The sequence below is a fragment of the Tursiops truncatus genome, chromosome 7, assembly GCF_011762595.2.
Source record: "Tursiops truncatus isolate mTurTru1 chromosome 7, mTurTru1.mat.Y, whole genome shotgun sequence".
Lineage (NCBI taxonomy): Eukaryota > Metazoa > Chordata > Mammalia > Artiodactyla > Delphinidae > Tursiops > Tursiops truncatus.
The window spans coordinates 35,895,192-35,921,519 of NC_047040.1; the positions used below are offsets into that span (position 1 = coordinate 35,895,192).

General features: G+C 40.1%; 1 protein-coding gene across 3 annotated transcripts in view; it reads left to right on the forward strand.

Annotated features, from left to right (window-relative positions):
• The window catches only part of SATB2 (SATB homeobox 2), a 196,268-nt gene that overhangs the window by 133,028 nt on the left and 36,912 nt on the right, over positions 1-26,328 (forward strand). For all 3 annotated transcript variants that reach the window (XM_033859920.2, XM_073807435.1, XM_019939203.3), the window contains 3 exons: positions 3,862-4,074; positions 8,266-8,421; positions 25,185-25,382. In XM_033859920.2, the coding sequence (XP_033715811.1) occupies positions 3,862-4,074; positions 8,266-8,421; positions 25,185-25,382 (567 nt within the window). The remainder of the gene's footprint in view (positions 1-3,861; positions 4,075-8,265; positions 8,422-25,184; positions 25,383-26,328) is intronic.

Here is a 26,328-nt window from a genome sequence, read left to right on the forward strand (position 1 = left end):
GTTGCCTATGATGAGGAAAACACTTAATGACCACTTTACTGAATACTTGCAATGTGTTTTAATAAGATTACTGATATGAAATTTTAATAAGCGATATCCTGGTTAATTTATTAATTTCCCTCAAATTTCACATTCTCAATATTCATGACCTTTCTCTTCATAAAAGTACATCTTTTTTTCAGTGCCCGGGTGCCATGCCAGGTTCTCTATATCTCAGGCTGCATAATGGGAATGTCCAAGTGACACCTCCTGCCTGGCTGGTTGATAATTAAATGCCAGACAACATAGTAGCAAGGGCTTTAGAAATATTTATGCAAGATAAATTATTAATTTATGTTCTATTCAAGACAGTTTCAATATGATAAACATTTACTTATCTTGGTAATTAGATGGGGTGATTTGTGGTATACTTAAGTTATGCCGTACATTTTCTTCCGATCTGTTTCCCCTATGATGATTTTAAACTAACTAAATAAAATGTGCTTTACATTTATGTGCCCACAGAATTTTGACTATGTTTTTAAAAATCCCTGCTTAAGTCGTTAAAAGCACATAACCAAAATGAAGAAGGCTCAACAAAACAACTAAAACTCTTCTTGTGCCCACCAGTTAGCCACTTGTTATTGAAAATGTCTGAGGTAAAAAGAATCTGCTTTGGGACCAGGGTTACACAGATGAGACTTTAAGTAAATACTTTAGAACAGTGTTCTCATTCTCCAGGGCAGCAGTGGCCACCTTGTTGGTTTGAGACTTTATCTTCAATTAGGCGAATAAAACAGAGGCAACAGTATAGTCCACCAACCCCTTAAAATACAAATATTGTGTCTCATTCACTTCAGAAGTGATGCTGATGAGCAGTCATTTACAAGGATGCTTTGTCTTGATTTTTCTTAGAGATGGATTCATTTCCCTGTAAGGTTGTCCAACATGTAAAAAATGCAGGGGAAGGAACTCCACAATTTCAATGTGGGAAAAAAAGGTAAACCAAGCTGAACAAAAAATAAATAAAAGAACTCTATCCTTAGGAGTGATTTTGTTTTCTATTGATTAGGAATAAACAGACTTACAATTTTGAAGTTTGTCCATTAGAACAGTATTTTTTGTTTTTTCAGTATTTTGTATGGAAGATTTTTGCCATAGTGTCCTCCACAATTTGTGTAAATAATTTCACGGAAGAAAGAGTTTACAGACTTTGCCTTTGAGAGATCTTAAGTATAATCATATAACCAGCATAAAGAATATATCCATGTAGATCCTAAAACTTTTCCAAATTTGGTAGTCTGACATTTAGTAAAATGCTAAAGTTACTTATGAGAGAGAGAAAAAGACAGAGAGAAGGAGAGTGGGTACCAACTTGTCCTTCATGTGCAAAGTTCATTGTTAAAGAAAGCTCAGAAAATATCAATCTTAGTATCTTATTAGTAATGGAAATTGGTATTGATCGTCTTTTATGCTTTAATTTTTTATTTAATTTTAATTTTTAAATTTTATTGAAGTATAGTTGATTTACAATGTCATGTTAGTTTCTGGTATACAGCAAAATGATTCAGAGATATATATATATATATATATATATATATATATATATATATTCTTTTTCATATTCTTTTCCATTATGGTTTATTACAAGCTATTGAATATAGTTCCCTGTGCTGCACAGTAGGACCTTGTTGTTTATCTGTTTTATATATAGTAGTTTGTATCTGCTAACCCCAAACTTCCTCCCCTGCCCTTTCCCCTTTGATAACCGTAAGTTTGTTTTCTATGTCTGTGAGTCTGTTTCTGTTTTGTGAATAAGTTCATTTGTATCATATTTTAGATTCTACATATAAGTGATATCATATGGTATTTGTCTTTCTCTGTCAGACTTACTTCACTTAGTATGACAATCTCTCGGTCTATCCATGTTGCTGCAAATGGCATTATTTCATTCTTTTTTATGGCTGTGTAGTATTCCATCGTATATATAGGAAATTGGTATTGATTTTAAATTCACATCCCTCTTGCTTCTGCACACATTAATTTGGAGAATTTTGTCTTAGAAACAAATTTGTTATTAATATTTCAGGTTGCTTAGTCTAAGTGGAAAGTAGGATAACTTAAGGCAGAGCTGACTTTTAATTTCAGAAAGAAAATTAATACTTAGATTGTATAACATTTTCTGGAAGACAAGTGTCTCACTAGTTGCTTCTTTCTGAAAGCATGACAAGAAATCAAGATTTTCTTAGAATCATTTCAGCAGTAGGGTAGTTTTATATACATGCCCTACCTTGACCTTTCCTTGGGCACTCACGCACACAGACACACACTTGTTAACATTTTTTTCTAGCTTCACTGTATGGCATATTATAGTCTCATTTGGAAAGACTTCTCTAATCAAAGTAATGACATCCAAACGGGCAAGAGGTATCAGATGGCATGCCTCTTGTAGGTTCCTTATAGTAAAATGGTCTTACATGATGTTTTGAGTGGTGATTACTCCCGGAAGCTGATAACAGTGTGATACACATTCCTGTAAGTGACATTTGCTTCACTATATTATAATGCATTATTTTTTAAAACCGCCTACCTTACCCTGAGGATTTTTGGCCAACTAGAGATGGTATATTTCTTTGGTCTCCAATGCCTATTGGCCTGTTGGCCAAAGACGGCCTATTTAGCCATCTATTACAAATCTGATAGTGTTTCTTTGCATTAATATCCCCTAAGTGGAAATGCCTGTGGCATCTACTTTTACGATTTGGGGTTATCCCCATCTGTTGTAAGATACAGAGGTTAACATCTTAGCTTTTTCTGGGAGATAATCCTAGGCCCTGATCTCATACTGCCCTGAGAAGGGATGTTAGCTGGGAATGTAAAGTGATGCCTCTGTGTGATAATCCAACAAGTGCGCAGAATGGAAATGGATCTGCTTCTGCCCCAAGTACTGCCGTGTTCTAACTCAGGTCTCTAGCCTTTTTTTTTGCGTCTGTACTACTTTTCTTTAGACTTGTCAACATTTTTCTTTTCTTTGTGAATTCTCTGTCAGCAGAGCAGCACATGAAAACACCAGTTTTTTAATGTAAATCATTCTATTTGGATGGGTCACACAGTCAGAAAGTATCTGAGCCTATCATGGCATTCTCTGAGGTGCGCTGTGCCCAGTTACCGGATGTGACTCTACTTCCGTTGCTTTAATGGTGGGCTTGGAGCGTCCCCATGAGGGCGTCTCATAAAAAGGTTTGGGTGCCCTCTGGGACATATGCAAGGAAACCTATTATGTGTGTGGATTGGGAAGTTAATAGAGGCCAAGTTATAGCCATTTGCTTTGTGTCTTTTTTTTTTTTTCTTGCCATAAGAAACATCTATATTGAAAACAGTGTCCGGTCACACAGAAATTCAGCCAAACTTTTTTTTTTAAGTCGATGTAAATCTCCCATGCTGTTTAAATGTCGGAACTAAATTTACCAAACTTGGCAGATTTGTAAAGCTGAGCAGGACTGCCAAGTGTTCCCAGTTTCAAGCAGAGAGAGTTCTAACAGTTCCTGAAATACTTGTAGGAGGCACCTGGTGGTAATTGCAGTTTCACAATTCTTCTGAGCGCCTACCTTGCTAGCTGGCATCTCTGTACACTGATGATTATTACAGTGATGATAAAGTGTCAGAATAGAATGTTCCAAAATAAGGCACAGCCCCCAGAGAGCAAGCACGTTCCCACCAAATCTTCCTGCTGGAGAACCCGCTGGAATTAGACTGAGGTTCTTGACATCACAGCCAGCTGGTTACACCAAACAGATAAAGGGGAAGAGGGGCGCAATATGGAACCCACACATGCATACCTGCAGATATAACTTGGCCTACTTTTTTTTTCCATTTAATCAGGGACTGTTGTCTGAGATTCTGCGTAAGGAAGAAGACCCTCGGACAGCATCTCAGTCTCTTTTAGTAAACCTGAGGGCTATGCAGAATTTCCTCAATCTGCCGGAAGTGGAGCGGGACCGCATATACCAGGATGAGAGAGAGCGGAGCATGAACCCCAATGTGAGCATGGTCTCATCGGCCTCCAGCAGTCCCAGCTCCTCCCGAACCCCTCAGGTGAGATATTCGCTCCACTGACTTTTCACTCTTAGCCTTGGAGATATCTTGCCTTCACTGCTACTGTGTTTTCCCTCAAAAACTAAGAGACATAATTCCAAGACTTTTTAATCCACTGAACATGTGGGTCAGAAGATATGAACCTCTGACCATATGCTAGTGGTTATCTTTTTCTATATCATCCATGCCATTTCTGTCCCTTTAAGAAAGTCCCATTCTTCCACATGTGGCAGGAGGGCAGCAGTGGGTGGAAGGGTAAGCACTAGATGGTCTACATACAGCTGTTTGGTTATCAAAGAAGGGGCTAGCGAATTTGTATTGAAGCTGAGTTTGCGAAGCATTGCTTTTCCTTCAATTGTGTATTTATTTGGATGGGGGCAGGGGACAGCTAGCGTAGTCCAAGTTCTGCTTGATGCAATCTGAAAGAGACAAAGTCAGGGAGGAACCTGTGTGTGATGGAAGCATGCCAATGCAGCGGCTAGATCCGAATGACTGGGAGCTCATTCAGTGATCCCTTAGAAAATGGTAGTGGAAATGTAGGCCTTAATTATTTTCCTTCCTACAGTGATGTCCACAGGACCCTGACTCAGCTTTCCATCCCTCCTTTCTTCGTACTTTAAAAGCATTCTGTTCTCAGGTCCTCCTGCAGATGCATACGTCTAGTAATGTGTGATTTAAAGATTTTAACTGAAGGGTCAAGGTCTCAAGTCAGCCAAGCGTCATTTCCAATTCAGATCTGAGCCCACTTATTTTTAACCTACTCCCTACTTCCCCTCAACTTTTACTAATCAACGGATTTATGGTAAAGCCACCCCATTTACTGTTGCTAGCATGGTTGCAGGTTCCTTCTTGAGTGATAGTTTTCAAAAAAATATTTAACAGGTACACATTTGTACAAATCAGAAAAATGGGTACTTTGAAAATAAAGGGTTTTTTTTTTTTGCTTAGATACTATAGTTTTGGGTTTAGGAGTTTGTTTTCTGTTAAGTTCTAAGGAACTGATTAAGCAGAATCTTCTAATAGAAATATTTGAGCTTTTTCAAGTATATCCATTTTTTCACACATCTTAACTCTTTTTATATTTTGCACTCTGCAATAGATTTTTTAACTGAAGATAATTTTCTATCATGCACTGCCAAACTGTGATACTTAGACTTTAGTGTTTAGTGAATTATGAATTTTAGTTACTGTTAAACCAAAAATAAGTCTCTTGATTGCTTACTTTGGACCACTGTAACCAAGCTTTTTTATCTTTATTTTTATTTTTTAAAAATTTTGGGGCATACATGTTGAGCTATTGAGTTGGACAAGTTGTTAATTTGCACTAATATTTACTTCTATTAAATTCACCAACATTTTTGCCACTTTTGAAGCCCATTGAATCATTACAGGAGAATCCAGCCATGCTTCATGGCCATTTAATTGGGCAAGTTTTCTCAGAAAATCACTCCTCCTTGTTAGAAAATCACACAGGTCTGTGTGTTTTGTTTTCCACTCCTTCGTAATATTTTTCCAACAAGATTATATCTTAGGCATCTTTTCAAAGACCTGGTAGCTTTCAGAGCCAGACCAACTTACAACACCACACAGTTAAGGTCAGGACCCTGACTCAGGACCCTGACTTAGCTTTTTTAAACAGCAAAAAATCCTGTCTAGAAAATTCCTAGATCAAAGTGCCCTTTAGGGACAAGTATACCAGGAAAATTGAACGTTTAATTTCACAGTTTTGAGATTTCTGAAAATAAATGTAAAATGTTTCTCTCGAAATAGTTTTGAGAATACAGTCATGGCACTGACATTTTTACATTGTCTGGAACATTCTTCTTTTTCTGTTGGTTAAACATTGAGAAAGTTACTGAAGACTTTTAAAATATTTCATGATTACCTACTTATCCAAAATTCTTTACAGAACTATCTCAGTAGCAAAGATCCATAGTACTGTAAGTCTTTCATTGTGCAAATAAATGTCAGAGGGGTACCCACTGATTCAGCCTTTGAGTTGGAACCAGCAATGCCGGGCACACACACACACAACCTTGCATAGGTCCATGGAGATTAGTTTCCAGATCCCATCAGTACTTTGTTATCAGTTTAAAACAAATTGAAGACTTTGCAAGTTTCAAATTCAACCTCAAGAGCCTCTTCTCATAACCTTCAATTGGCCAGTATTCCTCAATGTACTTAAAAATAACAAAACAACAGTACAAGTATAAGAATAATCATTTATTGAGCACTTATTGTATCAGATATTGCAAACATTTTGCATGAATCGGATCCTCACCATTTTGCACCGTTGTTCTCATTTTACATGAGGTTTACATTTTAGATGAGGAAACTGAGGTTTAGATGGGTTAAATACCTTGTGTAAGGTCACACGGCTGAGTGATAGAGCTAGAATTTGAACTCTGGTTATTCTGATTCCAAGGCTGGGCCCCTAACCATCTATTTCAGTGCTTTGACTTTAGCCCTCAGTGTTCTAGAGAAGATTTGACCAGTCAGGTGAGATTAGTCAGTGAGTCTAATAAGAAACCTGCCTTGAGAAAGGCAGAAATGGTATGCTAAAATATGCACTTAACAGGAAAAGCACTGAACGTTAATTAGAAGTTTTAAGAAGAAAAGGGAGTTTTCTTGAAAAAGATGAGAGAGGATTGGACTATTGAGGGAATAGCTCAAACTTGAGGGCAAGAAGAAACATGTAAAAACAGCACTAGTACGAATTGGAGGTTTTGGAGGCAGAGTAGCACAGTGATTCCTGAGCCTGTGCTGAGCCTGTGCTGTGGAGCCTGAGAGACTTGAGTTCAGATCATGGTTATTTCACTTGCTGCTGTTTCACTTGCTGCCAGCAAGTGAAGTATCCTCTTTTATTTTCAGTTATCTTCATCTGTAAAGTGAAAATAATAATGTCTAACTCACTGTGTTCTTAAAAGAATAAGATGTGATAACAACAACCAAAAAGCACTTTTTGGAGTGCCTGGCACCTAAAAAGTACTACATCAATTATTCTTATTATTACTTTGCAGTAATTAGAAAATAGTATGAGACAGGGAATTCAAAGGAGAATGGCAAAGGTCACTGAGCGCTCTTAGGAATCAGAGCCTTCCTGGAAACTTAGGACATAACTCCGGCTTCAAGACACTGTTGAGAATGACCCCATGGTGTCCACCCTGCATGCCATGTCTTTCTCCAAACCTGCATACTGTCAATCCAGCAGGGGAACAACAGCTCAGGACATCCACAAAGGGAACATAGTGGTTTAGGATTCTAGGGCGGGTGGGGATGAAAAGAGAAAACAATCCACTTTAGACCAAATCAGCTGGCCATGCTCAGGAATGCAACGGTTGGGGCAGACTTTTCCCTTTGTCCTGTTGCCCTGGGTTCTGAGAACACCAGAGCAAATGCTCTGCAGTCTTTTGGATCAAGTAGATTCAAGCGTTTTAGGGTTATCCTAACCCCAAGAAGTACAGACACCTTCTATATTGTCCTTCATTTGTCTCTGAAACGGATGGGAAATCATTCAATTAAAACGAGCACGGCAGACTACATAAAACCACAATATGAGTTTAAGAAAATGAAGATGACACTTCAGAGGCATTCTGAAGCCTCGTTTTATGAAATGAAATTTTGTTTCATTTCCACTGATTTCCTAGGTGAAATTAGGTGACTGTCTGGGTAGCATAATGATGATAATGGTGGGAAGCCATACATACTCGAATGACATACGTAAAGCTTTAATAAAGAATGAGAGAGACTCAGGGGAGTGCATTAAATTGAGTAATAATTTATTATTTAGAGACCTCTACCCATTTACTCATTTTTTCTGGAAGAATTGGCTCTTCCTCCAAGGTGTACTATTTTCAGAAAGAAAAAGGTAACTGTGTGTGTGTTCTGCATGCTTGTGTTGCAGGAAGCTGATCTCTTGAGTTTGGTGCCCAGAGTAGCCATCGTACCTGTGAACTGTCTCAGCTACTGTGAGGGAAAGAACAAGGTTGACAGGACTCTGCATGTCCTATAGGAATGCACTGCAATTATTTCCAATCACAATTAACCTGATTAGAATAATGGACAGGAAGTGTCCCTCTGTAGCTAATGCAGTTTGGCATCAGCTGACTGAAATCCTTTGATAATTTCTGCACAGATGGCTGGGCTGAATGCAGCACTTTTTAAATTATTATTTTCATGGTCTCTTGGTAGGCCAAAACCTCGACACCGACAACAGACCTCCCCATTAAGGTGGACGGCGCCAACGTCAACATCACAGCTGCCATTTATGACGAGATCCAACAGGAGATGAAAAGGGCCAAGGTGTCTCAAGCCCTGTTTGCCAAAGTGGCTGCAAATAAAAGTCAGGTGAGTGGTTTTTAAAAGAGCAAAAGTGAGGGCTGTTCTCCTCCTCCCACCAATAAAAATACATCTGTTCCTATAATAATAATAACAACAATAATAATAATCCCTAGAGAACCTGTCGTGTTCTGCATTTTGCTCTGTGGTTTGTTTTTGTTCCTCAGGGTTCAAAATAGAGACTAAGTCAAAACCCAGTTTTTTTTTCTTTTAAAGAATCGCTTTTCCAAAAGGAATCAGCCTTGAATGATTTCCCTCCTAATTCTGAATATTGCTATGCATCCTTTCTTTCTTTCTTTCTTTCTGGTATTTGAGCAAAACTTAGTGTGTTCACAACAGCATCTTCCTGAGACCAAGTTTTAGCCAGGTCTCATCACCTCTCTTATTCCCACCAGGGAAATGGATGACTTTGTTATAATAACCGCTTTTCCTCAGCCCCAGAGACACTTTGCAATGTCAGGTGTTTCTTTTCTGTATAGAATACAGTTGTTTTTCCAGGAGAAAACACACATCGGGGAGTGCAGAGTGAGTGCTAAAATCTTTAACAGAAAAACATAGACGCTTATCCAGTACAATTTTTCAGAGTGCTGGGATTGTGGGGAATGGAATGCTCCAGGGAAAAGGGTAGACAGATGCTTAGGTTTTTTATTTCTGAAAGCAGAAACAGTTGATGGGATCTACTCTGTTTCAATTCATTTAAAGGGACAACTACCGCCCTATCCTAGAATGGGTTAGGTTGAGGCGCCTACTTATTTATCCCTGGGTTGAACAATTACCCAAATGCAGGATAGAGGAAACAAAAGTTAGTTAAAGCTTAATTTTGAGAGTCCTTTGATTCTGAGCTTGATTTCCTCTGTGGCCTTGCATGACAAATGTTTTCGTCCCTACATATGTGAATGGTAAAATGGTCCACCATCTCCCTAACAAATCTTCTGTTGTGTGCTATAAAGGAAGGAAGTTACTGAATATTGTATTAAGCAAGGTGGTTTTTAATGAAAATTAAGTTTTTAAAATGATAGTCAGATGCTATATTTATACTAATTATATGGTTTTGGGAATAGCCTTTTTTTCCTGTGGTTTTGCAGTAACCTGACTTAAGTTATTTTTCAGATGTTAATGAAGGGAGAGCAGTAGAATATCCAGCAATTTCGAAGAGGATTGAAATATTGGTTTCCCATTTCAATTTCGATGTAGTAATCTTTCCAGATTATTCTTTCTCTCACAATGAAGTCATTGAAATACAGTTTGCTAAGATATAATGTCCAACCATAGTATGAAATACATGAAAAGAAAATACCATAGAGCTTTCTTAAACTGTTAAATGCATAAAATCCCGTGTACCACATGGCAAAATATAATGAGAGTTGGAGCTGTTAAACGAATAAAGCTGTTAAATGCATAATGCCACTTGGCAAAACTACTGTGCATTTAATGGTTTTCCACTGTGTAATAAAGGACATATGTGGTAAATGTGCAGTAAGTATAAAGCTACACAATTGATTCTGCAAACCTGCCCCTTAGTTGTGACTTGACATAAATATCAAAGCTTCACTCAGTCCTCCTTTTATAAGCAGCTTTCAAGAAAATCTGAAGGCCACAGTCTGAGAACTTGACTCAGAATGCTTGTAATCTTCCTGTTGACTTGGCACTATTGCTTCTGGAAGTAGTGATGCCTCCGGCCTCCCCAAGTAATTCAGGTGGCTGATTGAAAAGTGTGCTTGCCAGTTGGACAAACTTAGCTCTCCAAATTTTTGTTGCCTCCTGAAGAACTCAGTAGCCCTGTTTTTGCCGAATCTGGTGGAAAACATAGTACTAGGAATTAATATGCTAAAGGATGAGATTGAGCCTAAATGGGGATAAGATGCTTTGTTTTTCTTTTTTCCTTTGGGACAATGATTTCATTCTCATTTATGAATAGGGAACTTTATTTGTAAGTAGCTGACTAGATTTGCAAATCAGGCATTAAGTTTTTTAAAAATGGCATTGCCAAGCAAAATGAACTTAACTGACAGTTTCAAAGGCAATTTAACATAAGTTATTCACTCTACTTTGTAAGCACTACCAGCATTTGCTTGATAAAAAGCATACTTAGTGAAATCAATTGATGTGGTACTTTGCACATGTATTTGGTGTGTATCCATAAGATGTGTGTGTGTGTGTGTGTGTGTGTGTGTGTGTGTGTGTGTGTATGGAGTGGCTGAGAAGGCAGACGAAGAGTAAGGGCGCTCCATTCTCTTGGAGGTGAAATTAGGAGAACCTTTAACAGGAACTCTTGTGAACTGTAGTGGGTTTGGAGCCTGGGAGGCCCAGTTCAAACATATATAGTAACCCCTCCCCTTCCATTTTAAATGTCTTTTAAAATAGAAAGGAAACCCTCATAAAATCTCATTCACTGCATGGTGTGAATTACTGTCACCATATTAAGAATAATACCTAACACTGCCTTGTGTGTTAGGCACGCTTTGAATGAAGAGTAGGAAAAAGGGAGGACATTTTTAGAGATTAAGGGTGGTGGGCCAAGATGGTCCTTGAGGGCTGTAAGTGTTTAGGGAACAGGCACAGTTGGAGGAGGGGTTCAGAAAAGGAACTGAAAGAGGGACAAACGTTTGCAGTTTTGCCTGTGGTCCTGTTGGGGAAAATAGTATTACTGGAAAGTGTGTGTTTTCTTAGTGGGTGGGTTACATCAGGGCGCATTTGTAGGGTCGTAGACCACCTGTTCCTTTAATTGGGCTTCAGCTCCTTCGTCATGGCCAGGCCAGTCCATCATCTGATTCCACTGAGTGCCTCCTATCTGACCCTTGCCCCTTTCTTCATGGGAGAGAAGTCAAAAACGGAAAGCAGGGGTAAAAATAAGAGGGAAAAGTATGCTTATGCACGTTTCACCTTTCACTTTTGCTTCATTTTCAATTTAGGATCAATTTTAGGTGGGGTGTGTGTGTGTGTGTGTGTTCTGAAGACTGTTTTCCTTTTCTTTCTGCAGAATGTTCAGATTATTGGTCTTCATGGGATAGGATGTACTCTGGTCCATGGCTGATCTCTGTGAACTAGGAGTGGGAGTCCTCAGTAGGAGCCATGGTGCAAAGGCATATGGCATTTTCTACACACCTTCAGTATGGCCCTTACATACAAAGGGCCTCCAGGGAATGAGTGCCCCAGCATGCAATTGAAGTGGCTGTGGGGACTCCTTGTCCCTTGATAGCTTCTTGTCATCTCCCTGTCCCTCTTACTCAAATTCTGTAGGGTTACTTTCCCCTTTCCTCCCCAACTGCAGCTTATCAAATGTGATCTGGGCAGTGGAAATCCAGTAGGGAGCAAACACAGTGACCGTGGGCACCCTCACTGCAGCCCTCCAGGGCCGGCCATCAGTTGCCCCCCTTCCCCAGACATTAATTCACGGTTTCTCTCCTGCCCTCTTCTCTTTTTTATATAGTTCACAGTATTCAGCTCATGGAATGCTGAGGATCACCCAGAGGCTGGTTTTCTTTTGGAAAGAGAGTGAAACTTCCTTTGTTATTTGTATACCCAAAGACCCAACTCTACATATATGACTGTCTTTTCCTACTAGGTTTGGGTGAAAACAGAGTAGGTAGAGGAATGGGAAGGGGCTTATTTTAATCCCTATTCTACCCTGCCCCCATTAAAAAAATAAATAAAACGAACAAAAATGTTAGAAGGGCACTGGGTTTGCTTTCTTTTTTCTTTTCTTTCTTCCTTTTTTTTTTTTTTTTTTTGGCGGGTGTGGAGTCTTGCTTTCTATATTAGGAAGGTAGAGAGAATCTGAGACATTGCAAAAAGGAGAAATAGACAACCTGGTGTAAAGCTCAGTTGGTGGTAATGAAAGGGCCAACCCCAGAGTCTTCTGGGATAGAAGAAAGGGAGTGATCTGGGAATAAATGGACCCAAAGGGGTCTCTGATGAGATGACATTGGAGATGCCCTCATCTCCACCAAGATTTAAAGACCCCTGCAAATCCTCCAATTCTGCTCCCTGCCACGCACACCTTCCCAGGCCCACAGGTTGCAGGAGCTACCACTGGGACCAGGAATGGGGAGGGGGGGTCCTCACTCCTACTACAGAAGAGGGAGGGAGGCACAACTGTGATCCCACTGCATCTGGGCAGAAGGAGTTTCTGGCCTTCAGTATACAATTCTGAAATCATTTCCTCCATAGAAGCTGTGTTCTTCATGGTGACTGGATTTCAATGTGTTCTAGGCTTCATGTACGTTAGGATTAAATAGATTTTGTGTACTGACTGGCCTTTATTCCTTATCACTGTCTCACCAAAAAAAAAAAAAAAAAAAAAATTCTGTGTTCTCACCTACTGACTTAACAAGTTATAATCCTAAGTAGAAGGTTTCTTAAGCTTTAGATGTAGATTACAAACTCAGATTTTATGGACATTCTTCTTTATTGTAAAATATCTCCTTACAGATGATCTACTTTGCTTAACAGGCTAAATGATTTAAAATATACAGGTCTTTCAGACATAGAGAATGGACTTCAGGACATGGGGAGCGGGAAGGGGAAGCTGGGATGAAGTGAGAGAGTGGCATGGACATATATACACTACCAAATGTAAAATAGATAGCTAGTGGGAAGCAGCCGCATAGCACAGGGAGATCAGCTCGGTGCTTTGTGACCACCTAGAGGGGTGGGATAGGGAGGGTGGGAGGGAGACGCAAGAGGGAGGAGATTTGGGGATATATGTATGTGTATAGCTGATTCATTTTGTTATAAAGCAGAAACTAACACACCATTGTAAAGCAATGACACTCCAGTGAAGATGTTAAATAAATAAACTAGAAAAAAATATATACAGGTCTTCATGGCAGATCCTTTTATAAGCAAAAATAAAGACAGACAGCTGTACATAAAGAAAAATAATTGGTATATTATTTGGTTTCTTTCCTTCCTTTTATCGCTCTTTGCTATTGGAGTTTATATCACATTCAGTATATGTGCTAACATATTTTTTTCATTCAATCATGGGTTACTATATTAATCTTTGCTTTTGTGTCTCTTCTTAAAAATATCCCAAGCACAAGTTAGTTGTACATATTTCCTTTTTAAAGAAATAGCTTCTATTTTATGATTACTTAAGTAAAACATCCTCGTTTTATTTTGTATTTTTTATTTTTAATTCTCAAAGGCATTTCTTTTCTTCTTTAATGTTATTTATTTTGAATAGGTAGCATATGTTCATTGTACAAGCTTCAAAAAGAAACAGAAGCGTATACAGTGAATAGTTTTCCTCCAGCCCTCACCCCCTTAGCCATCCTTAGAGGCAGCCACTGCTAACATTTCTCCTCTATCTTTGGAAACACAAATGTATATACTTTTTTTGTCCCTATGCACAAATGACTAGCATACTTTACATGTGATTCTGCTTGATTTTTTTCTTATAAATCTCAAAGATCTTGCCACATCAGCACACAGAGCCCCTTCTTCTTTTAAGCTGCTGTATAGTATTCAATGGAATGGATGCACCATGATTTATTTGACTCTCTTCCTTTGATGGATATGTAAATTGTTTCCAATCCTTCCATATTAAAAATGATGGTGTTTACATTCCAATTGACCTCCTTGCCAGCAATGCCCAAGGGTCCCAGCCCCTATACCCTCACCTAAGACATTTTAAATGACTCAGCTGACTACAGTTTTGGCAAATATAAAACATTTACAATAAACAAAAACGAAACAAAACAAAACCCTGAACAACTGGAACCTCCCGCCTCTCCTTCTCCCATGAGTTGGGCCCCTGAAAGTGAAGCTAGGGCTCCCGCAGGCAGGTCCCGAGCTAGTGGTCTGGTCTGGCTCCCCTGCACGTGCAGCGGCATCTGGGGATGGAGCCGCACACCACCCTACTGCGCTCCTCCCGGGGCCCACCTCCCCTCTGGGGCCTGTGGGCCCATGCAAGCGCTGCAGAGGCCCATCACGCTGAGTGCCACCTGCCATTTGTGGGGCGGCAGGTGACAGGAAGAGACCGCGCACCCCTGAACTGTCACCTGCATGCCCCAGCTTCATTTTTAAAAATGTAGAAAATGAAGAAAAGCGTAAAGGCAAAAACATGAATCACCCATAATTCCCCCATCCAGAGATAGTTGCCATTAACCTCTTAGAGTCTTCTAATGTGTAAGTGTGGGTTTGCACATGTGTGTTTATATCCTAGTTGGGATCACACTGTAATAAGACAAGTTAAAACTATAATTTTCTTAAGGTCAACTTTTCATGTGGGAGAGTAAATTTATGAATTATAAAATATCTTGTTTCATTATTTTGTTTCTTAGCCTTTAGAAACTATTGCCCAAGGATCGGTTTTGCCACTTTGCACAAAATATGGTTTGACAGTTACCTTATTTATTAAGCTCTCTTTATGGAGATGGCTTTATTGGGGCTGGGATTACTCGGACTATTGGAAGTAAATGTTTGATTACCCCAATCTCTGGTATAAAAAGTGACAGGAAAAACTGGCCGTATGATGCCCGTTGGTGATGAGCTGGTGGTCTAAGTCTCGCTCGCAATGCTTTTGCTTTTGTCGTCTTGTCTTCAGTGTGTAAGGCAGACTAAAATGAGGCATGTGGCCTTGACTGAGTAGCTGCCCCCTGCTGCTGGGCAGGTTTCTTTGGAACACATTTTGACAACCTATCAAAAAGCAGTTTCTACTCTTGTCAACTGGGGCATGTATACTACAATGTCAGGTCTGTCCACCAAATTCAAATGAAAAAAAATTAATATATTTACACTACACTTATCTTTTTTTTTTTTTTTTTTGTGGTACCCGGGCCTCTCACTGTTGTGGCCTCTCCCGTCGCGGAGCACAGGCTCCGGACGCGCAGGCTCAGCAGCCGTGGCTCACAGGCCTAGCCGCTCCGCGGCATGTGGGATCTTCCTGGACCAGGGCACGAACCCATGTCCCCTGCATCGGCAGGTGGACTCTCAACCACTACGCCACCAGGGAAACCCTACAGTTACCATTTTTAAAAAACTGTTATACCAAGTAGTGAAGAAATTAGGCTTCTCAATATTCCTAAATGCCAAACTAAGTGGGCAGTCAACACAGTGATGCCCAAGCGTCAAGTTGAACCCTTCACTTTCTTCCTTTATCCCTCAGCATAATTCAAAGGATTAGATTCTTTTGAGAAGTGATCAGCAGAAATTCCTGCAAGATCTCAGTTTTTACATCAGTCTTATAATGAGGAATTGGGTTCTTTTTACCACTCCTGCAATTAATTATGTTAATGTTTCATGCCCTAAAACTAGCCTTTATGGGAACCCATAATTAGATATCAATGAAGGTTAATTACAGTTTGTATGCAGCTCATAAAATGTCATATACCTTTATCCATTGCTAAAGTTTCTGTACTGGTTTTAAGCACATTTTTGTGTACTGCAGAAACCCTTGAGTTGCATTATTTTGCCTGTTCATGACATGGCACCTTTAGGAACTTGCATTTGACTTTGAAGCAAATCAGGTTGACATATTAAAAGCCATCTTTCTGAACTCTCCAGCCCTCTTTCAAAGATGACATTGAGTTAAACCATGGTTCTTACAGTTGGAGAATGTTGGTGCCTGTGAGTGGTTCCTCCTGTTTTGCTGTAGAGACCGTTTAATCATCTTGCTTGGGACTTCCCTGGTGGCGCAGTGGTTAAGAATCTGCCTGCCAATTCAGGGGATGCGGGTTTGATCCCGGTCCCGGAAGATCCCACATGCCGCAGAGCAAATAAGCCCGTGTGCCACAACTACTGGGCTTGTGCTCTAGAGCCCATGAGCCACAACTACTGAGCCTGTGTGCTGAAACTACTGAAGCCTGCGTGCCTAGGGCCCGTGCCCCGCAACAAGAGAAGCCACTGCAATGAGAAGCCTGCGCACCGCAACCAAGAGTAGCCCCGGTTCGCTGCAACTAGAGAAAGCCCGCGTGCAGCAACAAAGACCCAATGCAGCCAAAACAAAAAAAGATCATCTTGGGCTTCCCTGGTGGCGCAGTGGTTGAGAGTCCGCCTGCTGATGCAGGGGACACGGGTTCGTGCCCTGGTCTGGGAAGATCCCACATGCCGCGGAGCGGCTGGGCCCGTGAGCCATGGCCACTGAGCCTGTGCGTCCGGAGCCTGTGCTCTGCAACGGGAGAGGCCACAACAGTGAGAGGCCCGCATACCGGGAAAAAAAAAAAAAAAAAAAAGATCATCTTGCTTTCACAGGGCCAAGACTAGGATTAGGCATGTAGGCTTGCTAGGTCTCGGGTGCAAAATTCAAGGAGGCTCACACTTTCAGAGTCACGTTCCTTAAATTTTGCACATTAGTCGCTTGCTTGCCTCACTCTAGTCCCAGCCCTGATCTTTCAAACAAGTCTTATGCCTGGTTTTCTGCTGTGTCTGCTTTCTTTCCCCCCTGCACTTATGAGTTTTTGAGGCAGTGTGCATAATATGTAGGTTTTTTTTTTTTTTTTTTTTTTTTTTTTTTTTGCAGTACGCGGGCCTCTCACTGTTGTGGCCTCTCCCGTTGCAGAGCACAGCCTCCGGACGTGCAGGCTCATTGGCCGTGGCTCATGGGCCCAGCTGCTCTGCGGCATGTGGGATCTTCCCAGACCGGGGCACGAACCCGTGTCCCCTGCATCGGCAGGGAGACTCCTAACCACTGCGCCACCAGGGAAGCCCTCATAATATGTAGTTTTGTATCATAGGTATGCTAGAATTTGGACCTGAAGTCAGGGACTAGAAATGTGTTGGTTGTTTTCTCCTTGATATTTTAGTCTAGTACATTTTGCTGTTAATATCTTTCTAGTATTTAAGTGGAGAAGACTCCAGATTCATTCTTTTTGACAGATAAGGATTTTTTTTTCAGGTACATGTTCCCATCTATGTGTATATGTATGTGTGTACATACTTATATAAAGTCATACTAAATCTCTGTCCTGTTCTATAGCTATGTATATCCCGTATTTCTACGGTAAGGAAGGCAACAAGATTTTATGAAATCCCCTCTTGACTTGGGCCCTTTATAACAGAGGTTAAGGAGTTGTTCAGAAATAAAATTTTCATTACTCTCAATTACAGATTCACTCTTTGCAAACACATCCATAGAAATGTGAGACACATGCCCAGAGACAGCTGAAAATTAGTCCCCATGAAAATACAGTTTAGAACTTAGTGTACAATTTTGAGAAATAAAAAGAGAAGCAGATCATTTTTACTTATTACATTCAAGGTATAAAATAACTAACCTTGAACTGTAACCAAATGCTCAGCACAAATCTTTTTTCAGGTTTAGATGACCTCCTTGTCAGGGATTCATTGAAGCCCTTGACAAGTCTCCCTTGCAGTTTAGCCTTTTATCCATTTCAGTTTTCTTGATTAGGTTATCTTGAATCATTAGGGGGTTTATTTATTTTAATAGACACTTATTGGATTCATGAAAGGAGAATTCGGTGACTAAGAAACAAGAGCTGAATATTATCTGGCTCATTTCACACTTCAGAAGAGTCTCAACCAGCTGAAGAGAAACTCTTTCACAGTTACCAAAGTTTGTTTGGGGACTTTATGTGCTTCCGTTTAGAAAGTGAACTGCCTGTAGTTAATAATATGAATTTTCTTTTGAGTTGCTCAGAAAACATTCCCTTTTGGTTACATATGCTGACATTTTCTGTATTGAAGATGTGGGTGAGTAAATGGCCTTTTACTTTCTGTTGCAAGAAGCCTTGTGTCATTCTCCTGAAGAACTGTTCATTTGCCGGCTTATTCATTGGGGTTCCTAGATGGGCAAAGGGGGAAGAGGATTCTTACTATTTGTAGATTGAGTTCACTCATCAGCTCTGTGATAGGTACATCAGGGGGCACAGTAACGACTGTGACAAGGCCTTCCCTTCAAGGCCAGTACAACCTTACTTAACAGGAACAAACGTATTTACTACATCTCTTTTTGGAGATCAGAGCAGACTGTGAACTTGCATTTGTTTCTTAGCAAGTCCTGGTTTGTATTCGTTTTGAAATATTATAACAACTAGGAAATTTGTCACTAACACAGAACTTAATTTTGTTTTTAAAGGAAAAAATATGGGAACAGGGACATGTTGGAGTTATTACCTGTGTCCTGGGGTAGGAAAACAAGCAACTTAGTACACAATGAAATTTCAGTACCACGGACAGGAACCCCACTCTTTCCATCTCCTTCCCCTCCCCCATCACTTAAACCTAAGGCTTGGAGCTAGGATTCAAACCCACATCTGATGGACTCCAAATTCATACCCTGGGCTGTATTATTGTTTTCTGAAAGACCTCCTTGTTCATTTGAATAGTCTCAGCATTTGGTATGTAGTTTGGAGAATATGTCACTCATTTATTATCCACTTGAGTTTTTAAACCTTTCAATATTTTTATAAGTGTAGTAGATATTGTCCTTCCTCATTCATTTTCAATGTGAGAGAGCTTTACAAATTCTCATTTGAACAACAGCAGCATACACATGCACACACACATACACGAAAATGGTTAAAATGATGAGAATAGAGTTTTTTAAATGATTGATATAGTTTGGTACTTATGAATATGTCATTTTTTTAAGAATGAAAACTTCTGGAAGATGAAGCTTACCAAGTATGTAATTTACCACTAGCAGGCCGCTGTGGGCCTTCATTGATACCCAACAACATGATTTCACTATAAAAAAAAAGATATCTAGGCTAGGGTAAGTGGTGTTCTTGACTTTATCATAGTCCCTTCTCCAAGAACTTCTTGTTAAAAAAGAAGGAAGGAAGGAAAGTAGGAAGGGAAAGGAAAGAAGAAAGAAAAGAATTCTTTGTCATGTCAGTTTAAAAGCCTTCAATGACTCCCATGGCCCCTAGGACTAACATGAAATTTCTTTGCATGGTATTCTTTATGACCTGACCCCCACCTCCATTTCTAGACTGTGCTTTAGCCACACAAAGTTGTTTCTGATTCCTTGAATGTGATAATTTTATAAGCCCCTGCATTTGCTGATAATGTTATCTCTGCTTGGAATGTGATTGCAATCGCTTCCTCTCCCCACCTGGTGAAATTCATCTTTATCTTTCAAGGCCCACCTTATGAGTCCTGTTCTCTGTGATCACATATTCCCTGAACTTCATGGTCAGAATTACCTAATTACCCTTTGGTGATCTCAGCTAACCTTTTAAGTAAAAAGCATGGCCCACAGTAGATGGGTGATCAGTACAAGCTTATAAACTAATGTTCTGAGAGACCTCTGTCACTGTTTGCATTTATATACCGTGGTAAATTGGATCACCCTCTTTTCTTTATCTTATTCTTGCATTAGAGATGGGGGAAAAAGAGCCCTCAGAATGTTGACAGGGTTGCTTTTGAAAACTAGTGCTCTCCCCCAACACTAACTCTTTTAATTTGAGGCCATGAAACATTCGTCTGGGCTAATTTCTATGCACTCTAATAATTTCAATTCAATCTATTGAGCATTTATTGAACGTCTATTATGTGCAAGAAACTATACCCTGGTCTGAAAATGCTAACGTGGGTAAGAAACAATTTCCCTCCACCCCCATTAAGAAGCTGACTGTTCTGATAGGGGTGCAGTCATGCCCAGCAGTAACAAAATAATCATCAAATTGTGAAAAGGTATAAGCAACATGCTTTCAAATTATGCAGGGGTGAGTAAGCAATTCTTACAAGAGATCAGGTGAGACCATGTCAGCTGAACCTTGAAGTACAACTTCTCGTAGCGGGGGTAGAGGGTTGAGTGAGATTTTCCAGGAAAGGGAGTAACATAAGCAAAAGCATGAAGATGGGAATATACCAAGCCTATTCAGGGACTGCGAGTAATTCACAGTGGCCGGAGGACAAGGTCCATGGGGAAATTGAGGGGAGATGAGACCATGAAGGAAAAACAGGAGCAAATTGTGGTTCTTATTGTTGCCTCTTCTAATGCTCTTGAATTGTGAACTAGAGGTGTCTCATTTAAGTAAATCCTCAATAAAACTATCAGTTTACTAAAAGGTAAACTATGGGGTTATTATTCATCTTTCAAAAAGAAATAATGATACCTTTCTTCAAGTAGTAAGGATTCCTAATACATTTACAACATTATTTGCTTTGTAAATTTAGATTGATGTACAACTTTGTGGGAACATGTGGATTGTAAACAAAATATATCTTGACTGGTGTGAGTGTCACCTCACCTGCATAGTTGGGCAGAGGTGGTCAGAGTTGTTTTTTCTACTGAGGGAAATATATTTGTTTAAGAGACTGATGAGATGACTAAAATGAGATGTTAATAGGTATTATTTGCTTATGCCCTGAATGCTGGGAACGCTTTATCCATTGATCACAGGGATGTAGCCTTTGAATTTACGTTCTTTCTCTGGGTTCAGATTTTGAAGGTAAAGGTGTTTTAATCATAAATTCCTTAGCATTATTATACTTAGGTTCCAGGTACATTTTCCTATGTAAGTTCCAGGTAGTCTCTGTATTTTTTTTAACTTTTTATTTTGAACACATTTTAGACTCACAGATTTTGGAAAATAGTACAGTTTCCATATATTTCTCACCTAGCTTCCCTGCTGTAACAGCTACATCACCATAGGGCAATGCTCAAAACCAGGAAGTTAGCATTGTTTTAATACATTAACTGAACTGAAAACTTTATTCTAATTTCACTAATATTTTTAATTAACATTATACTAAATATTAATAGTATTAACACTAATGTCCATTTTTTGTGCCAGGATCTCAGTCAGGAACCATATTGTGTTTAGTTATTTATCCTTAGTTTTCTGCAGTCTGTGACCATTCTTCAGTCTTTCCTTTTTTTTTTTTTTTTAAATGATCTTGCCACTTTTAAAGAGTACTTGATTGGTTATTTTGTTGAAAATCTCTCAGTTAGGGTTTTCCATGATTGGACTGAGGTTATGCATTTTGGGCAAGACCTCAGATACTGTGTTGTGTCCTTTGCAGTGAATCATATCACAGAGTTCATGGTTGTGAATATGTCATCACTGGTGATGTTGACCTTGATCACTTGACCAAGGTGGTTTTATTCTTTGTACTTTGACCCTGATGGCTAATCATTATCTGTTGTTTCTGACAGATAACAAGGTAATAGATCATGGAATGTGGACCTGGAAGGGAACTTAGAGATCATCTTTTGTAAACCCCTTCTTTTATAGTTAAGCTTCCAGAAGATCCAAGAGGGTAACCACTTCTCCAAAGGTCACCCAATAATTTAATGTCAGAGCAGGAACTTAGCAGTTTGGTCTCCAAATTGAATATTCCGTGCTTCTTAGCTGTGCTCTGGCACATGTAACTTACTTAGCCTCAGTTTTCCCATACTAAAAATGTGAAACTGACTCTGAATATTCAGCCAACCTTTGGTCAAAGCTTACAACCAGACTGAAAGAGAAATCACAGCTAGGTATATACACCACAGCTCCTGGTGCCCGCTTACAAGGCTGGCCAAGGCTGGAATCAGATGAACTTCTGTGTCAGCATCTCCGAAATGAAAATAATTCTCCTGGAATGCTCCACATAACACATAGGGAGCAACAACAAAAAACCTACTTGAGATTTTAACAGAAAAAGGAGATTTGTTTATTAATAATTCATGAGTTCCCATTGAACATGCATGACAGAAACAGTGCTATTCAATAGAGAATACTGTCATCTGTCACTGTTTTATTTGACATTTACACTTTTTTTTTTTTTTTGCCTGATACTGCAAAACTTTCTTGGATGGCATGCAAAAATTATATAAATGAAAAAAATCCCAGTGTGGGGACTCTTTATCTCTTCTGTGATGGGTTGACTCGGTTACATATGTGTGTGTTCAGGCAATAGCGTGGCACTTTCTGGCACATTCATTAAGCCACCAAACAAGCTAATAAGAGACACTATTGAGAAAACAGAGATAAGCATCCCAAGTGGGCCGGTGGAAGGATCATGTGAATAAAAAGATGGAGGGTGAGATGGGAAGTGAGGTGGAAGAATAGATTTCCGGGAGATAAGCGTACAGATCCGTGGAGTGAGCAAGTGAGTCAGAGTGAGGGGAAAGCGAATCATGGCTGCCATGAAGAAAACTGACAAAAATACACTGCCATTTCCGATGCAGAATAAATATTTATAGACGGCATCAGAGGAGCTCCACCAGCAGGGAATATCGGCATTTAGTAGAAGAGCAAGTTAGACTTAGGAGCACCTTGCGGTTTTGTGCCACCGTAAGGCTCTTGACAATGTTTCTGCTCCGTAGGTTAGTTATTATTTATAAAAATCACAGAACCAGCTGATACATTCATAAGCTAATTATTGAAGCAGCTGGGTACACATGGTGCAATATGTCCAAGGCTGTGAAGTATCACAGATTTCTTGGGGCCTGCTGTGGTGAGGGTGCGCTGTTGAAGGCTCCATCCCTTAATCTGATCAGCCAAGCAAACACTTTGTGGGGAAACTAGATTAATAACCCTCTAAATACCATGAATGTGCTTCGTCTTCAAAACTGGGTTCCCTTAAACATGCTATTAGCTCAGCTCCATCAGGGATTTGAGGAAGTTCTCTGGTGCCCTAAGAACAGGGTCTTGTCGCCTACCTCCCTGTGCCAGAAATTAATTTGGTTTGCTTATGTCTGCACACATGATCACACTTGTGTCTAATCCGCTCCCTAATAGCTTCAAGGTCAGGACCTTGCATGTCAGTGGGCAAATTGAGCACTACACTTCTTAAAGACTGATGGCAGACAGCACACAGTCCATAACGAGGTCTGTAGTTTGTTCTAAGTGGTTGTAATGAGTGCAGATTATAACAGCGCATATAAATCAAATGCAGCAATGAATGTTGTGCGAGACATTCCGAGTATCATAAGTGGAGATACCACTCAGCTGTCACCTGTCTCATTTCAAGCTGTGGCTTCCCACAATGCAATTCACTCCTCATGCGGAACAGCAGGTGCTGTCCTCCTTAAGGTCTGGGTATCTCAGAACTTCATCTTTTAACAGATGCAGGTTTTTGTTTTTATTTTCTGTTAAACAATTGGTCTCCATGCTGTAGCCTCCCCTGGGAGATGTTAAACATACCTGTTGGAAACATTTGAAAGAGTTCAGTTGGAGACTTATTCAGATCTGTGAAAAGACAGAGGAATGGAGCTTACTTTTTCCACAGATGGTTTGTTTTCCATTTCAAGAATTCTTTGCTTTGTACAAAGAAACCCTTGAGGAAACACTTTGGGACTAGGAGATTTTTTAAAATATAATTTATTTCCTGATAGGGATAAAAATTGAATCGTCTTCAATTTTCATATATGTTGCACCTTGAAAATCAACCATTACCTGTCTCTCAGTTGAGTTGGAAAAAAAGAAATCTATGAAAATACTTGGGAAAACATTTCCAAGCAAATGATTAGATATCTTGTTTTCATTCTTCCTAACCCTCTAACTCTCCCCAGCTCCCAGTTTATTGCAAGAAAAGATCAGGTCTGCACAAATGTGGCCTCTCACTTGTAAAAACAAGGCAGTGTTGTGTTACAGATTAGTTTATAAATCCCCAGTGGCTTCACAGTTCAGTGCCTACAGCTGCTGCAGATGGGCCTGGGTTTTTGTCTCTTTGCGGTGCTGCAGCCGGCAGTTGAAGGAGAAAATGGAATGATCAGGTTATTAACATGGAGGCCGCGAGGAAGAGGCTGCACAATGAGAACAGCTGGTGTTGCTGTCTTGGCTGATGCAGCGGAGATAATCAAATCTTGCCTTTTTTTGGGTAAAGGCAGAAGACACAGTGGAGAGTTAGACAAACAACAGCTTATGATATTATAAGGGGTTTTTATAATACGTGTCAGGAACTTTCATTGGCTTACAAGTTATGATATAGAATTTGTTGAGGTTCGGGATTGATTTTTTACAAAGTCGTTTGTGTTTACGTATGCACCTTTTTAGAAAAATTCTTACTCTTGCAGGAGGCGTGATGTGGGACAGTTCTTGTTTTTAAAATTAGCAACGTAGCTTGGAAATGATGGGTTAGAAAGCTACTGCGTAAAATATTTTGACATGAGTCAGTGAGCGATGTTGACAGCATCCTCTGTATTATTTTCATATAATCCATCATTATTTGCATTACATTTTCTTTCTTGTGCAGTTGCAAGAGAACATCCGGATGCCAGAGTTGGGAGGCAGACATTTGCAGGTGTGACCCGTCCGACTGCCTACCTTCCTGCAGGTGTGGCTGAGGCAGGAAGGTGATGGTTAAAAGGGCCTGGAGCCCATGGCATTCAGAGATTGAGCAGGAGTACAGTTTTTCATTCTAGCTAAGGTTGTTATGGAGGAGTTATTGATAATTGTGAGGCCATTTCCTCCCTATTTATACTTAGGTATTTTTTCTTCTTTAGAATTTGCCATTTTGCAATACATGTTTGTTCATCTTCACTTTTTTCTTGGAATGGAGTACTATCCAATTGGGTAATTTTTAAAAATTGTTGCTGACGAACATGAATTACTCTTGCTGAGAATTGGATAGCTACAGTCTTCCTTGAGTATCTTTTTCAAAGGAACTGTAAATTAATTGAGAATATATTCAATAGGAAGGGTGATAAGATAATTAATAAAGACCAAAGATTCTCAGGTATTGGTGTAACTATATGCGTGGTCATTGGTTGGTTTTCAGAGTTGTCAGGCTGTATCACTATTTTCCCAGTTTGGTGGGAACAAGTTTGATGTAAAAATATGATAAACCGGTATGGTACTTGACTGCACTCAAACCCGCCTCTGCTGCTCTGCACTCTTCAGGTTAATTCAAGTGACCTTCTCTGTTTCTAGGGCTGGCTGTGTGAACTGCTCCGCTGGAAGGAGAACCCCAGCCCAGAAAACCGCACCCTCTGGGAGAACCTCTGTACCATCCGTCGCTTCCTGAACCTTCCCCAACACGAGAGGGATGTGATTTATGAAGAGGAATCAAGGCACCATCACAGCGAGCGCATGCAGCACGTGGTCCAGCTTCCCCCTGAGCCAGTGCAGGTGGGCGTCCCCTTCTCCCACAAACCAGAGCAAAGCTGTTGGTGCCAGTAGCTGTGAAGGATCATAGGGGCACACCACATCACCTCCCCTCGGAAGGTGTCTCATGCCATGTCCCCAAAAACAGAGGGCCCTGTTTTCACAGTGGGCACAGTGTGTGTGTGTGTGTGCATGTGCACACCTCTCTCTCTCTCTCTCTCTCTCTCTCTCTCTCACACACACACACACACACACACACACACAAATGACTGAGAAGTCTAATCCAAAGGCAGCTGCTTTCCTGAGAGCATTTTACTTGTGGGATTGTGAAGCCAGAGAACTCATGGAGAATTAAATCTCCCAATTGGAAGCCATAGTTCATTGTTTCCATCAGTTCATTTTCTAAAGAAAAAACTCTGAAGTAGCCAATGAATTGATCCAAAATTCCTCAAGGAATATTTCATTAGGCTGAGGAAAAGAAATTTCCGCATGAGCTAGGGAATACCACTGAACTCAGTTGAACCTTTGAGAGAAATTGTGACAGACCTTAGTATTTTTTAGCTGAGTTCCTGCTGTGTTTGGTTTCCTGTCTTTTAGAAATCTACCTTCATTTGGGTTGCATGTTTTGTTTGCTTAGATTTTTGCTCTCACTGAGAGAAATAATATTTATTTCTGAGAGTCATTGATCTTAACTACCGACGCTTGCTGTAGTCTAAAGTCATTACTTTCGGGAAGAAATATTAATGAGGGTTTCTACAGTTACACCTCTTTGAGTTGTGCCACAAATTGTTTTGTCAGACTGTGAGACTTATCCTCCTGTCCAATACCACCAATTCCAACTGCCACCAAAGAGGATCCTCTAAGGCCTGTCGGAATCTCCTTGTGTGTAGCAAGAAGAGGGCCATTGAGGCAGGAGTGCATGCACGTGTGCACATGTGTGTGAAGAATGGAAGATGAGGATGAAAGAAGT